At 49.8% G+C, this 13,128-nt stretch overlaps 1 protein-coding gene across 6 annotated transcripts in view; it reads left to right on the top strand.

Moving 5' to 3' along the window:
• LOC144153055 (uncharacterized) overlaps window positions 1-13,128 on the top strand; it is a 104,834-nt gene that overhangs the window by 84,504 nt on the left and 7,202 nt on the right. For 5 of the 6 annotated variants that reach the window (XM_077684689.1, XM_077684694.1, XM_077684692.1 and 2 more), the window contains one exon: window positions 10,915-12,361. In XM_077684689.1, coding sequence (XP_077540815.1) covers window positions 10,915-10,962 — 48 coding nt within the window. In that variant the 3' untranslated portion in view covers window positions 10,963-12,361. Of the gene's footprint in view, window positions 1-10,914; window positions 12,362-13,128 lie in introns of those variants that run through there. The other variant, XR_013319289.1, reaches the window with a different exon arrangement.

The following is a 13,128-nucleotide window of genomic DNA, read 5'->3' as shown; positions in this document are numbered from 1 at the left end:
TTGCCAAGGAAGACGAGGAGATTCCTGGCCAATCCCCCACGTGGGTATGTGCCATGTCAGCGGCCAGGCAGCGCGCGCCCATCTCCCCCCGTTGCCAAGGAAGACGAGGAGCGCGCGCACCCGCAGCTGTTGCTATGTGGACGGATGGCGGTCGCCGGAATTCAGGGTCGCTTATAAAGTGCATTCGCACTTAATTAATTTTTTGGAGAGGGGAAGGTGGTTGAGCGCGGACGAAGGATGAAGGCTGTTTGCACGTGTCTGTTAAATTTCCGCCATGCGATATGGACCGGCGCTGTGATGTGGCCTGTGCTATGAGTGATAGTGTTTCATTGCGTTTCATTGCGATAGTGTTTCATTACGATGACCCATTGGTGTTTTCCTGTTTATGTGCATAAACTGAGTTGAAGTTCTAGCGTGTGCTTCGTCTTCTCTTTAGCTGTGTCCCAGTCTTAATGATCGCTAGTACGATGAATTCGTTAGTATACAGTAACCAACTCGCCCAACTTAGCGCTATAAGCGGGATTCACACGACGGAGAAACCCTCTCACGGAGGCGGACGGATATGTGACGTCAACAGCACGTGACCGGATTATCCGGCCTGGCGGCGCATCTACACGTGCGGAGCTACGCGGAGTGACTAGCAGACGACCGCGCCGAGGAACAGGTTCCATTCCCCACCGAGGGCCACCGCCGTCGAGCGAAAACATGCGGAGGCATTTTCTTTCGCGGAGCCACCGCGGGCTATCCCCACCGAGGGGCGGAGCCTAAAACCGGTCACGTGAGTGGGTCCCGCGGGACAAAAAGAGAGGGTTTCTCCGTCGTGTGAATCCCGCTTGAGTGCTGCCTCAGCGCACTGCTGCTGCGCCCAAATATCGCATTAGGGAGTATCGTAATCTCCAGCCATTTTTTAAATTAGTGTGATTATGTGAATGGCACAAATTTCTTCGTTTATGGTTTTTTAAACAACCCGGTGAAGGCACTTTAGTTTTGGTTTATGCATCTTCATTTTAATAGTTGCTGAGCAGGACTCTTTTGTGTCAGTAACAGCGGCGACGAATCTATGGTAAAAGGTCGGAACGGTGCAATCAGCAGAATCACGTATGTGGTCTTGTTCCTAGCCCTCAAACATTAGGAGAGCACACAAGCAAGCCCTAGCAGCACCCATATGTGTCCCTCCCAAACGAGAAGTTCGGCGCGTTGGGTGTGCACAACACCCTCGAAGGACTAACCGAGGCGCCACACACTCCACACCTCGAGCGCCTCACAAAAACAGGCAGACAGCTACTAAATAGCCTGGGCATTCCGTACGAGAACCCCCCCCCCCCCCGGGGACAAGATCTCCATGTTCACCAAACTATGTCCCACCCCTTCTGAGGAACATGCGCCCACTAATACGGGATTCACACGACGGACGAGGAGCACGCGGAGGCGGACGGATATGTGACGTCGACACCGGACGATCTGGCTTGGCGGCGCATCCACACGTGCGGAGCGACTAGCAGACGACAGCGCGGAGAAAACGAGACGGCCCTCGAGAGGGACACATCGAGACACCCTAGCTCTCCATCGCCCACAACGTCCCCAAACTCAAAGGCACGCTTCTCCGGCGCCAGCACTTGTCGCTTCCACACGTGTCGACCACGCCCTCGCACTTGGTACAACCTAAAACCGCGTGACCGCAGGCTCAAAAAACTCCCCGCGGGGCAAGAGTTGAAGTTAAAACGAACCTCAGAAGGCGGCGGAGTTTCGCCGCCGTCGAGCGAAAATATGCGGAGGCGTTTTCTTTCCCTGAGCATCCGCAGGCCTTCCCAGGGGACGGGCGGAGCCAAAGTGTGGTCACGTGAGTGGGCTCCGCGGGCTAGAAAGACGGGATTTCTCCGTGCACGTCGACCGTCCCTGCAAACACGCCGGCGCCCCTGCCCGCACGGCACTGGAAGCGGCTCGAACTGGCCCAGACCACGGCAGCAACAGCTTGTCGCCGCTCTTATAAATGAATCTGACGCGCAAAAGAAGGTCTACATGCCAGAAAGTGGATGTTAATGTGGTGAAAAACTGTGCTATGGATGTGCCCTTGTAGAAATAGCAGCGGTGAAATATCCACCGCGATGCTAAGCCTAAGTGAAGTTCCCAACACCGAACCGGCCCGAGAAACCCAAGCTGGTTGCGAGCTGTTGGGGGAGCCCCTCTCCTAAAACTCGTCGCGCGCAAGTGCGTTGCGTTTGGGTCTGAAGCAACTGCTTTGAAGGAGTACTGAGACGAAATTTTCGTGTAACGTTCCTTCGCTGCTATGGGCGCCTATTAGGCCAATAATCACAGAATGGCACATTGCACGGTCTATCGTAGTTTATTCGTGTCAGTTTCGGTTTCGACAAAACGAACGTCGAGCAGCGGCCATGACAGGAGGTAGCACCAGACGTCACCATTCTTGGCGCACCGCTGCCGGTCTGGACTCGCGAACGAGCTCACGCGCTCGCCCAGATCGGTCGAGGTCTTCACCATCCCCGCGCACCCGGGCAGCATGACGTCAGTCCCAAAACCACGACGTGTACGCATTGTAGCAGCGCTCGCCAACCGCAGACAGCGCGTCGGCTACGTCACGGGAACCCCGACGTCAACAGGTTGGGGCGCGGCCGGGCTAGAGCGGCGGCGTAAAGCCCGTACTACATGGAGCGATTTCGCCTGCGAATTCGCTGATGCGGCGCCGCTCGTGCGGCAAAACCACCTTTTTTCGTTGCTGCGGCAAAGTGCCAAACATTTGAAGCGGTCGAGCAAGCGCCGCTCGTGCGGCGTGTGTGGCGTAGAGGGGCCGGACCTGCGGCCAATAGGAGCACAGCTCGGCACCACTTGCACGCTTGGAAACCAGATGGCGTTGCTTGTATGAGCGCGACAAAAGCACGGGTACACCAAAACGTTTGTCTTCTCTGCTGTGTGTGGGTATATTGATAAAGAATTAGCGATTCTTATATAAAACCGCAAATAAACTTATATTTACCGCAAACCAGGCAGAAACAACTTGCCAATTAAGTACAATAAAACCACCCTTGATAAAATCACAACAACCTTTGCTGGTGGCAAACTTAATTCAGTCTGCAAACAGGGCGCATCTGAAATGCGAAAATCGCGGCGTTCGCAGGCCCCATGTAGACGACAATTCCAGGCATTGCGAACTTCGCAAATGCGAATGTTCGTTCCAGCGGATTCGCAGGCGAAATTCGCTCCATGTAGAACGGCCTTAAAGGAGCCATGAAGAGAAAATGCAAGTTGGTTTTATTCGAAAGATTTCGTGTTTTATAGTGCCCCCAGCGCTTGTCCGGATACAAACGGTGCTTTATTCACTGAGAAATTAAACAATTTAGGTTAAAATTTTGATTTTCCCGCTCAATCGTGCGTTTTCGTGGTCCCAAGTGACATCACGGGAACCGACCGCTCTGCAGCCTAGAGTACCTTCATTCACGCATCCGCCGTACAGGGTAGAGACACGTAACGCTGGCGCCGCCATGTTCGGTTGCTCGCTCGCCGCCGAAGCAAGTCATTGTGTCAAAACCGCGCTAAAACTATCGCCGCAACGCGGTTTACTGAATAAGTTTGAATCATATTGTCTGTTTCGCGTTGCTAGGTCTCATGGGAAACGAAAAGAATAACGCGTTGAGCCCGTTGGCCCAATTGCAGCGGCACGGGACCGTTCAAAGGTTGTCTCCACCCTGTAGCGGTGTTGGTTTGTTCCCGCGTTTCTTTACGTTCCGTAACCTAGATGGCGCCACCATACCGTGGCAAGCGTTTGGTTTGTTTTTGCCCGCATTTAAACCTGGCTTGTTTTTGTTCTGGGAGAAAATATTCGTTCCCTGAAACAGTGCTCGCTCGACAAATGGGGTCACGTAAGACACCGTTGCTTGCGTCAATCGGCCAGTGTCGTCTGAGACCATGGAGTCTGAGACCATAGAGATTCTGAGACAACCCCAAGCCCCATAGTGCTGTGCAGCTAAACCAAAGCATGCTGTGCGCAGTACGAACAGCAGAACGCATCAGTACTTCTATGTTTACATGTGCTTTCGTAACTTCCACTGTTTGTCCCATCATTCCTATTGCTTTGTAAAGAATGTGCCGTAAATTTAAGCGCAAATCGCTCGTTCGTCTAGTTTGTAAGCTCTACCTAATTTGCGTCTGCTTCTGCCAGCCTCCGCCAATCGCAGAGCTTAGCCCATGTGACATCACAGGTTCTGTTGCGGGAAATGAGCTGGTGGGTCGCATGACCATTCCTGTTTTTCCTAATTATGTAGCTTATTTGAGCGAACTTTACGTTAAAAGTGGTGTCAGTATGATTCTAACGAGACAATCTTTTGAATGAACCAAACTTGTGTTTTCTCTTCATGGCTCCTTTAAGGGGCCTAGTTCCTGCCTGCGGCCGCTGCGAGGAGCCAGCGCTGCGAGCCCGCCCACTCTGCTGTTGCGCGCGTCTCCCACACCGTGCGCGCTGCTGCTCTTGTTTTCTTTTTCTTTTTCGCTACAATGCTGGTCATAGGCCTACACAAAGGAGGGGTAAGGAAGCAACCTGCGAAGACTCCACGCTCATCAACGAATAATGACTTCCGGTAATTATTTGTGTCGCACGCTACGCACTAGCCATACGCGACTTCGATGTAGGTTTTCAATGTCTCTAAAGAAACTAATTAAAGAACAGATTACGGAATCATCAATATATATTACTAGCTTTGGTTTTTCCGGCTGTCTTGATTTATTTAACTGGTCAGATTTAGGGGAACACCCCAAGGCGGAGTAAGTTTCTGGGAAGGAAAATTTGACATTCAACTCAATGCAGCAATCAAATTTTCCTTCTCTTGTTTCGTTTTATTTACTTTTGTGGTCCTTCAGGTACCCCCTCCACCCGAAATGAAATCCTGAATACTCAGCTGTTGTGGGCACCCGCCTCTGAGTGCAACAGATTAATCGTGGCAAAGTTTTAGCAATCTGGCTCTGAACTCGTAACTGATTCGTCTTTGCTAGTTTCAATGTTTCGGATTCGTATTCAGGTTTGGAGTACATTGCTTAAAGAATACTGCAATTGTCATGGGTTACTTATTAAAAGTAGCACCGCGGCTGTTAAGATACCATGCCAGAGAAAAAGCATCGGTGGATTACAACCTGCGAACTGAAGGGCACGAGACAGACAGGAAACGAGTTTATTTGGACAGTTTATTTGGGGCGTAAGATTCACAACGCAAGCCAGCTATCAGCTTTGCGATTCACCCCGAACGTAAGGCAAGTATGAGCGGCACTGTAGCGGCAGAACATCGTCTTCTCTAAATGTACCTAGCTGATTAGAAGGGGGCAGTAAAGCTGGTTGTGGTTCATTTCCCCGAAGTCCGGTGTCGATCAGGAACCCAATCGCCCGGGCTCCGGTTTATTTGGCAGGAGGCTGGCAGGGCGATGGTGTTGAAGTTCTTGGAGACCGCGGTCGAATTGACGAACTCGAGGCGTTGGGGTTGATTAAGTGAAACGACGAGTTTATATGCAGCTATTTACAGTAAGAAAACTGGGTACATGAGTAATGAAAAGAAAAACTTCGAACTTCAGCTAGACGCTAGCTCCGAGTGAGCACAAATCACTCGAGCTCCTCAACTTCGTCTAAATCTCCTAATCTCGGAGCGTACACAAACCGCTCGAGAAACGACGGCCGAGACTCTGTCTCGCCGCAAGATCCGTCTAGTTGCCCGGTACGGTGCTGTACCCTAAACCTCCGGCGCGATCTTAACCTCTAGCCTAGGGGGCTCTCAAATCCCCACCTAGCTTTAACGGTCGAGACTCCTTGCCCCGCCGGGAACTGCCCAGCTCAGCGCTCCGACAAGAACGATTTCTAAAGGCCAAGTTCGGCCTTATAACACCTCGAGATCACACTCTCTCGGGAACGCCCCTGTAGCGTTCGTACACGCGTAAGTGCCCAAATTCACGTAGACAGCTGTCACTCAGCACGCTACGGAATATTCAATGAGGTGCCGCCATCTTTGGGTCAACGGCACGCTCGCGGACGAGCAAGTGCGCGTGACCCCGCGGGGTGAGAGCGAAAGGTGGCGACGGTGCACTGTGCTAGCCGGGGCGCGTTAACAATGGTGTCTCGCGCGGCGCGCGCTTCGACGCCGGTAATCCCACCACCTCCACTCGTCACGTCGACGGTTCCCGGAATCCGGCGGCGCTGTCTGCTTTCTCAATGGGGGATTATCCCTTTGGTATGCGGTGGGCCACACAATCCGTCTCCCGTGCGCGCCGTGACTAATAGACCTTTCCGGAAAGTTGCGCGCGCCCCCAAACGGCGGCCACAAAGCAGCCTGGGAACTGTGAGCGCCGCAGCAGCCGCCGCCACTGCCGCACGGGCCGCTCTTCATGTAGCTCTGCCGTGCCAAACCGTGCCGTGCGCGACAGCGCCTGTGGAGACGGCATTTTTTGACGGTGCAGCTTCGGCGGTTAACATTGTGTGATGCATGCAGAACATCTGCTATCCTGGACAGCTGTTTTATTAACTGACTTCTTTTTCAAACTTCAGCATTCTTACCACAGCCCGCATTTCTTCAACAAACTGCTGCATTTTGGGGAGTTGCAGTGTGTATCCCATCGATTCATGCTACACTACGTCTGTATTTGTTTCAAGTACTGTTGCTTAGGCCCTAAGAGCTGACAAGTCTTATCGTGTAATCCTGAGCTCTTTTTCTGTTTTCGGCTGTGTGTAAATATGGAAATAGAGATGTTTATTTCAGTAGAAAAAAAGACGAGGCAGCTGATATGGTATCATTGCAATAAAAGACACGTACACTTTTATTCCGTTAGCAAAACTAACCAATACCGACTAAAAGGTAAAACTTTTCAGAGGGCGCTAAGAGAGAGAGAGAAGTGATTGGATGGAAGAAAGGAAAGGAAAGTGCACTGGGGATATTATTGAGCTCAGTAGGGAGCTCAAAAACACGCATAGTTGACATTTTGCTTACTTATCGATTGAGAAGTGGTTTATATAAGAAGTTGTTCAGGTAGCAACAAATTTTCCATCTGGTTTGGCTTGTCAGCCATCGCATTTGGTAAATCATACCACATGTAGTATTCTGAAGCTCTTAACTGCTCGAATAACTCGCTCAACGTGTCTCCTCAGGTTGGCGATCTGCCGTGTGCGTGTTTGCTCCGCTACTGTCAGTTGACGCCGACCATTTTACATGGGGGTATTTAACGCCAGGTTCACGGAGCTCATCTTTGATCAAGAATCCTGGGTCAGCTATGGCGAGCTGCCTCCTTTGTTTTCACACAGGAAGCACACCGCACCTTAAAAGTGGGAAATAATTCCACAATGAGCGACCGAAAAGAAATAGTGCTGAAATGCTGAACTCACAACAGCAGAAACCCCGTTCCTCCAATGCCACAGGAAATGGGCTGCAGGCAGTCGCTGTCGTTGGAGAAACCTCATCGTTGTCTGCTGGAGCGAAAGCATTGCTTTATCGCCTTGTTACGCCCTTTGTGCTAAAATTCATTACAAAACGGGCCTTGATCACTCTGAGCTGACAGGAGTATCTCGACAGTGCTGCATATCACTAGTTCGTCTTGGATTCCTGGAAGCGGTACAGGCGCTTAGTAGGGCGGCGTTCCGTTCCTTTCGCGGCAGCTAGGAAACAAAAAAACATAAAAACCATAATTTACGTTATAATGCTGGGCTTAGCTGTCTTTACCAGAGGGCACCTCTCGCTGAAGACCCGGTGTGGAAAAACGGTCGCATACGGTCCATGTAACATTTGCGTCTGCTCGCATTGAAATGGGCTCCACATATCCTGTGATGCTCGGACGGCTCCCACAAAGCGAATCGGCCATCACGACACTGGCCATTTATCCAGCGAACACATTAATCCTATTTAATTTTGTTGTCCTTCGGAAACTTGTGCAATGAAACATGCCGGTCTCATAGCGTATTGTTGTCTCAACCGAGCACACAGCACGTTTGTCCGCCTCCTGCAGCTTCCTTGGCGCCATATCGTCAGTATAGCGTAAACTACAATCGCCAAGGCAGGTCGTAAACGAGTGTAGCTTTACACACGCGGAAATGCATCACGAATAACGTGTGCACACGATATGGGCTCCTTCGTTTTCCCACTCGGCTCCCCCCCTCCCCCGGGCTGCCGGAAGCAAGAGCTGGTTATTTGTATTTTTCTCGGGGAGCTCAAGTGTCATATGTGTTTTCTATTTCCTCGCGTTGAGGAATTTCTCTTTTTCCGCGGGCCGCCAGAAGCGCGAAGACGCTTTTCAACTGTCAGCAGCTGGTTCCACTCTCCAAGCTAGCAGACGACGGTGCTAGCAGACGACAAAAGGTTCTCATGCGGTGTAGGCAGTTTCAGAAGGATGCGGAGTTTATTTCTTATTTTGGGTTATATGGTATAAAGATGTTTTCATTGATGCGGAACAGAACTTTGAAAGCACAGCATTTCATTCTATTTAAACTTTGTGCTTTGACGGGCTCGCTCCGCGCACGCTGCGCGCGGCGCGACCACCCCGTCGCCGCTCGCACCGCGCGCGCACGCAGTTCCCATGACGCCTTGCGCGGGCCCGCCAGGGGAAGGAGCGGCGCTGCAGTTTCTGGAAAGGTCTATTGGCGACGGCTGCAGCGTAGAGTCTACAGTGCTGGGCCACCAGACAGAGTGCCGGGTTCTCATGCGCCGCCCGGGGGCTTGGCCCTGACCTCATCAGTGGACTTTACAGGGGCGGTGGGGTGGCCGCTCTTCCTAGACGACTTGATAAATTCCCTCGCTCTCTGAAGTGAGAAAATGTCCTTGCGTGTTCAGGATCCCAAACGAAAGCCACAAAACGAAGAGAGTTCCGTGATAGGAACTATGTATAATCCGTAGGCATAACCTTGGGGATGCACAAAGAGGCGGGCGCATCGTCATCCTCTGGCGTGGAGGCATTCTGGTACAGCGCAGCGCCGACTGCTTGAAGCTATGCTGCGTCAAGTGTGTTAATTCTGACCACCAATTCAGGTCAAGCCACTGGCATCATGAAAATTACATCAACTTGATTGGTTGTCTCAAACTATCATCGTTTGGTATGAGAGCTGTTTGATTATTCTTGTGTCTAATTTGCTGTACACGAGCTATCGTGAATTGCGCATAACTTATATAATGTTGCCCTGCTCGATTGACGGACAGAAGCAGTGGCTACGCGCGTTCACTCTTTTTTTTCGTAGACATGTCCCCTAATGTTGCTACTGCGCACTTTTGTACATAAGTAGTACTGAAGGCTTTTTGTCACTAGAGGTGGAGGATTGGTCGATTAACCTTCCTATTAATCGAATAATGTTCTAGTCACTATTATATATTTTTAAATCAGTGAATTGGTTGAAGTCCAGGCGAGCCAAGCGCCAACGACGATATGGATCCCTTGGAAGGGTGCCATCCGCAAAAATCCCTCCTTTCTGGAACTAGCACCCATTTTAAAAAAGGCTGCTGGGCGTGCCGCTAACCTCAACGCCATTTTTAATCCCATTTACTTCCTGTCCTCAACGCCAGCGTCTGTTGAACACACGCTCGCGTGCTGTGCTGATCACCACAGCCGGGGATGACTATCCACAAAAAAAGAAACTCCCTGCTGTCGGAACGAATTGTCAACGAATTTCTCGGTCTCCGCAACAGCATGGACGAGTTACCATTGATCGCATAAAATGACCTGTATTCAGTAGCATCAGCAATCCCATCGGAACAACCTTTCAAAATGGCCCCTTTCTAAGCCATTTTTTTTAAATGAACACGCCCGTATAATTGGTATATTAATAGATTGTTCAACCAATCGAATGAAAATTTCTAATCGATGCCCAGCCCTATTTATTACAACATAATGCAATAGTGATAATAATAGTAAGTATGGACCATCTTTCGGCGGCGGTCAGAAAGGCCCATTGTCAATCCCAGGGAGCGTATGAAAACACGATTGAATAATAAAATATTGTTATTAATATTATTACTAGTATTATAGTCTAGTGGAATATCATCGTAATCCCTACAAAAACCTCCCACCTTTCAGGGCGCACCCACAAACCGCCCCTGATGGCGAATACGGGGGTCATTGTCTTTCGTATGTCCGGCGTTGTCTGGCCCTGACAAAAATTTCGTCGAAGTTCGGCGTCCATCATGCACCGCAATAATATAACAGAGCTAGGAAATTCTGCTTTGATATGATCTCTGATAAATCACATAAGCACGAACGCTGCGAAAACAGCCCGCGCGCGCGTATAACAGCCTTCAAATGCAAGCGCACATGGACCAGGCAAGGGTACGCTCCCTCAGCCCCCAGGCGGGGAGCCGCGGAACTTTACGTCGAGACTGGTCTGCATTGTTGTCGCCGCCGCTGCGAAGGTCGTATCAACCGAGCGCGCGCCGCCGCTCTAGCCCGGCCGTGGGGCAAGTAGCAGATGATGTCATGCTGGCCTGCTCTGGGCTTTCTCGTGCGGGCAGAGATTAAAATGGATTTAAAATGTGTCAGGCTGAACGGCTACTGTTGAAACTTGCTGGGAGATATCTCCTGATAAAAAGGAAGCATTTTACATAGTTATCTCAGCTTCTAAATTCCGTGTCCTACTCCTTTAACGATATTTCCTTTCGTCTACACTGATTTTCTTTTTTTTTTATCGGGAGCTTTCTTGGTTGTTAATTTATTTTGTTACACTAACAGCCACGTGACTGCTGTCACTGCACTAGGAATTTCGCGTGTAACAGCCAAAACCGCAGTTTGCGATAACCCCGGTTAAAGTTTAGTAACCACATCGTAACTGCGTTTACTTCGGCCGTGTAACTAGGGTATAAGCCCCAGAAGAGAACGGAAGGTTACAAATTCTTGAAGGTTACATTGAAGGATTCTGGTTACAAGAAATTTGCGCACTATGCCTTTGTTCCTGCCCAGGCCGAAGACGCCGAGCCAGAACTGCCCTCCTGCAGCCAGGACGAGTGATCTCCGGCTGCGCCTGCCGCTGCGCGGAGCTGCGCACTGCCCTTTCCGGACCGGCGTGCATCGAAGGGACACTGCGAGAATGGAGCAGTGCGGAAATGCCTTTCCGTGTGTGCGTGGTGTTCATTTGGTGCTTTCTTCTCTTTCCGGAAAGAGGCGAACACACAATTCATTGGGTTTCTGATAGAAAGCCTTGGGATGTTGGGTGCGCGCTAGAATTTATGCACCACTTGAAAAATGCCTCGCGACTGGGAGGCTCATATTGGTGGCAATACAAAAAAGAACACAATGAGTATTTTTTACAGATAAGATAAGGCCCGGCTGATGAAGTTGATGCACCTAGCCATAGAGTTTCTCACTAGCTTACCTAGAGTGGAATCTGGCGCTAGTGTCCACGCGATTCTGTGAAAGCGCTCCATCACTTCATGGGTGCGGCCATCGTGTGTAGTTCAGCCGCAGGTGCGGCGTTGCGTGGGCGCCAACGGCTTTGTGGCTACGTAAATAGCGTTTTTGTTAACAAATGGCGCCAAAGTGCCTCCAGTAATGGATTTTACTTTGTATAAAAATGCTGTGTTTAAGTGCTTCGGCTGAGAAATTGATTTTGCGGTTAGAAAAAAAAAAGCAGGTGTCTCGCATTTGGCTCACGGTGCTAGATACAGCGGGCCGTCCCAGATATATTTATAAATAATTGCATACTCGAGACTAAAAGCTGCTTTATTGTCATATTTATCTGAAAATATTTAGATCGCCTTAAACTATGCTCTTTCTTCCTCTCAATACTGTATTATTATCGTCTGCTACGCGCATTGGCAGGCGAAGCAAATGCAACAGCTAGACATGAAAGATTGATGTCCTCATGTCGCATTTATGACTTGTTCCGCCCAAACAGATATCAATAAATCTAGTGGCGAAGGCTATTACCGCAAGTAAGTCGCAAAGCATTATGAAAATAAGCACGCGCAAAGCATTATGAAATTCCATTGTTGCTTTAAAAGCCAAATAAATCCCGACTTCTCGAGTGGCCATGTATGCTGCCTCATTGCGCCTTTCTGAGGCAGTGACCAGTGACGTTAAAATCGCAACTCAATGGGTACAGGAAACGGATAGTGTGGGCGACAGTGACGAGCGAAAAAAATGATAAACAGGCCGCCTGGGCCGTCGCCATCACTCGCTTTTTGCCTGCAAGAAGCAGCCCACAAGCGAGCAGCAGCGACGAGAGACGACGACGGAGGAAAATGGCGGCACTGTATAATTTTTTTTTCTCTTCTCGCTGCAACCGCCCACACTATCTGTTGGTTGTACCCACTAAGGTACCTTTTTCGCGTCGCTTGTCACCGTCCCTGCAAGTGGTTACCCGTTCATTTTAAGAAACTCGTCGCTAACGCGAGAACATGCGTTAAGTGCTAATCACGCTTTTATTTAGATATATCTGTGATAGCCATTTAATGCCAGAAAGTGGCATGCCGTAAACAGAACTAACAAACACTTCAGAGCGGACAATTCCAATCCATTGCATTTTGCACTAGCCACTTTCTGCCAATCCAATTCTCACAGTACCCACAATTCCCATGGCGACGTACGATTGCAGCGACAGTTTCCACTCTTGGTAATATTGAGAAACTCTGTGCGTCTAGCTAAACAATACCACGCACTCTCTCTGCGTTGATAGAAATGTGCGCAACACCCAGGGAAGCAATATGCGGTTGCGTTGCAATATTAAAAGGGCATTTATTTAGTCAGATGAAGGCGAACCACGTTCTTTTTGCATAGCTTAACGCCATTACGAGAACCGATCCAGTTTCATTCGAACACATACGGGCGCCTACATTTATTTTAAGATGCCCAACAAAGGCTACACGCTCGTTCATTTAGCCGCGAATGTGGTCCTAGAAATTTGTTCGCGGGAAATAAAATCAGTTAGAGTCCGCGTATGCCCCTAGTTTCTGTGAAGTCATCGTTTGTGTGGTATTCCTCACATATCTGCCATTATACACGGACACAGACCTGCAATTATCCAATAAGTGATTGTTAATTAATTGCTTACCTGCATTATTGATTTACTGGTTGGTTGAATAACTAGTTGAAGTTCATTAGTCGGTCACAAAGTTCCTTGTTTGATGCGTCGGCGGAGAGAGAGGTGGGGTAACGCGATGATGCGGTATTCGCTTC

This window comes from Haemaphysalis longicornis, unplaced genomic scaffold (assembly GCF_048455015.1).
Source record: "Haemaphysalis longicornis isolate Haplotype H1 unplaced genomic scaffold, Haemaphysalis longicornis Haplotype H1 scaffold_9, whole genome shotgun sequence".
Lineage (NCBI taxonomy): Eukaryota > Metazoa > Arthropoda > Arachnida > Ixodida > Ixodidae > Haemaphysalis > Haemaphysalis longicornis.
Note: the sequence above shows the minus strand (reverse complement) of the source record. Positions and strands in the feature narration are given on the sequence as shown.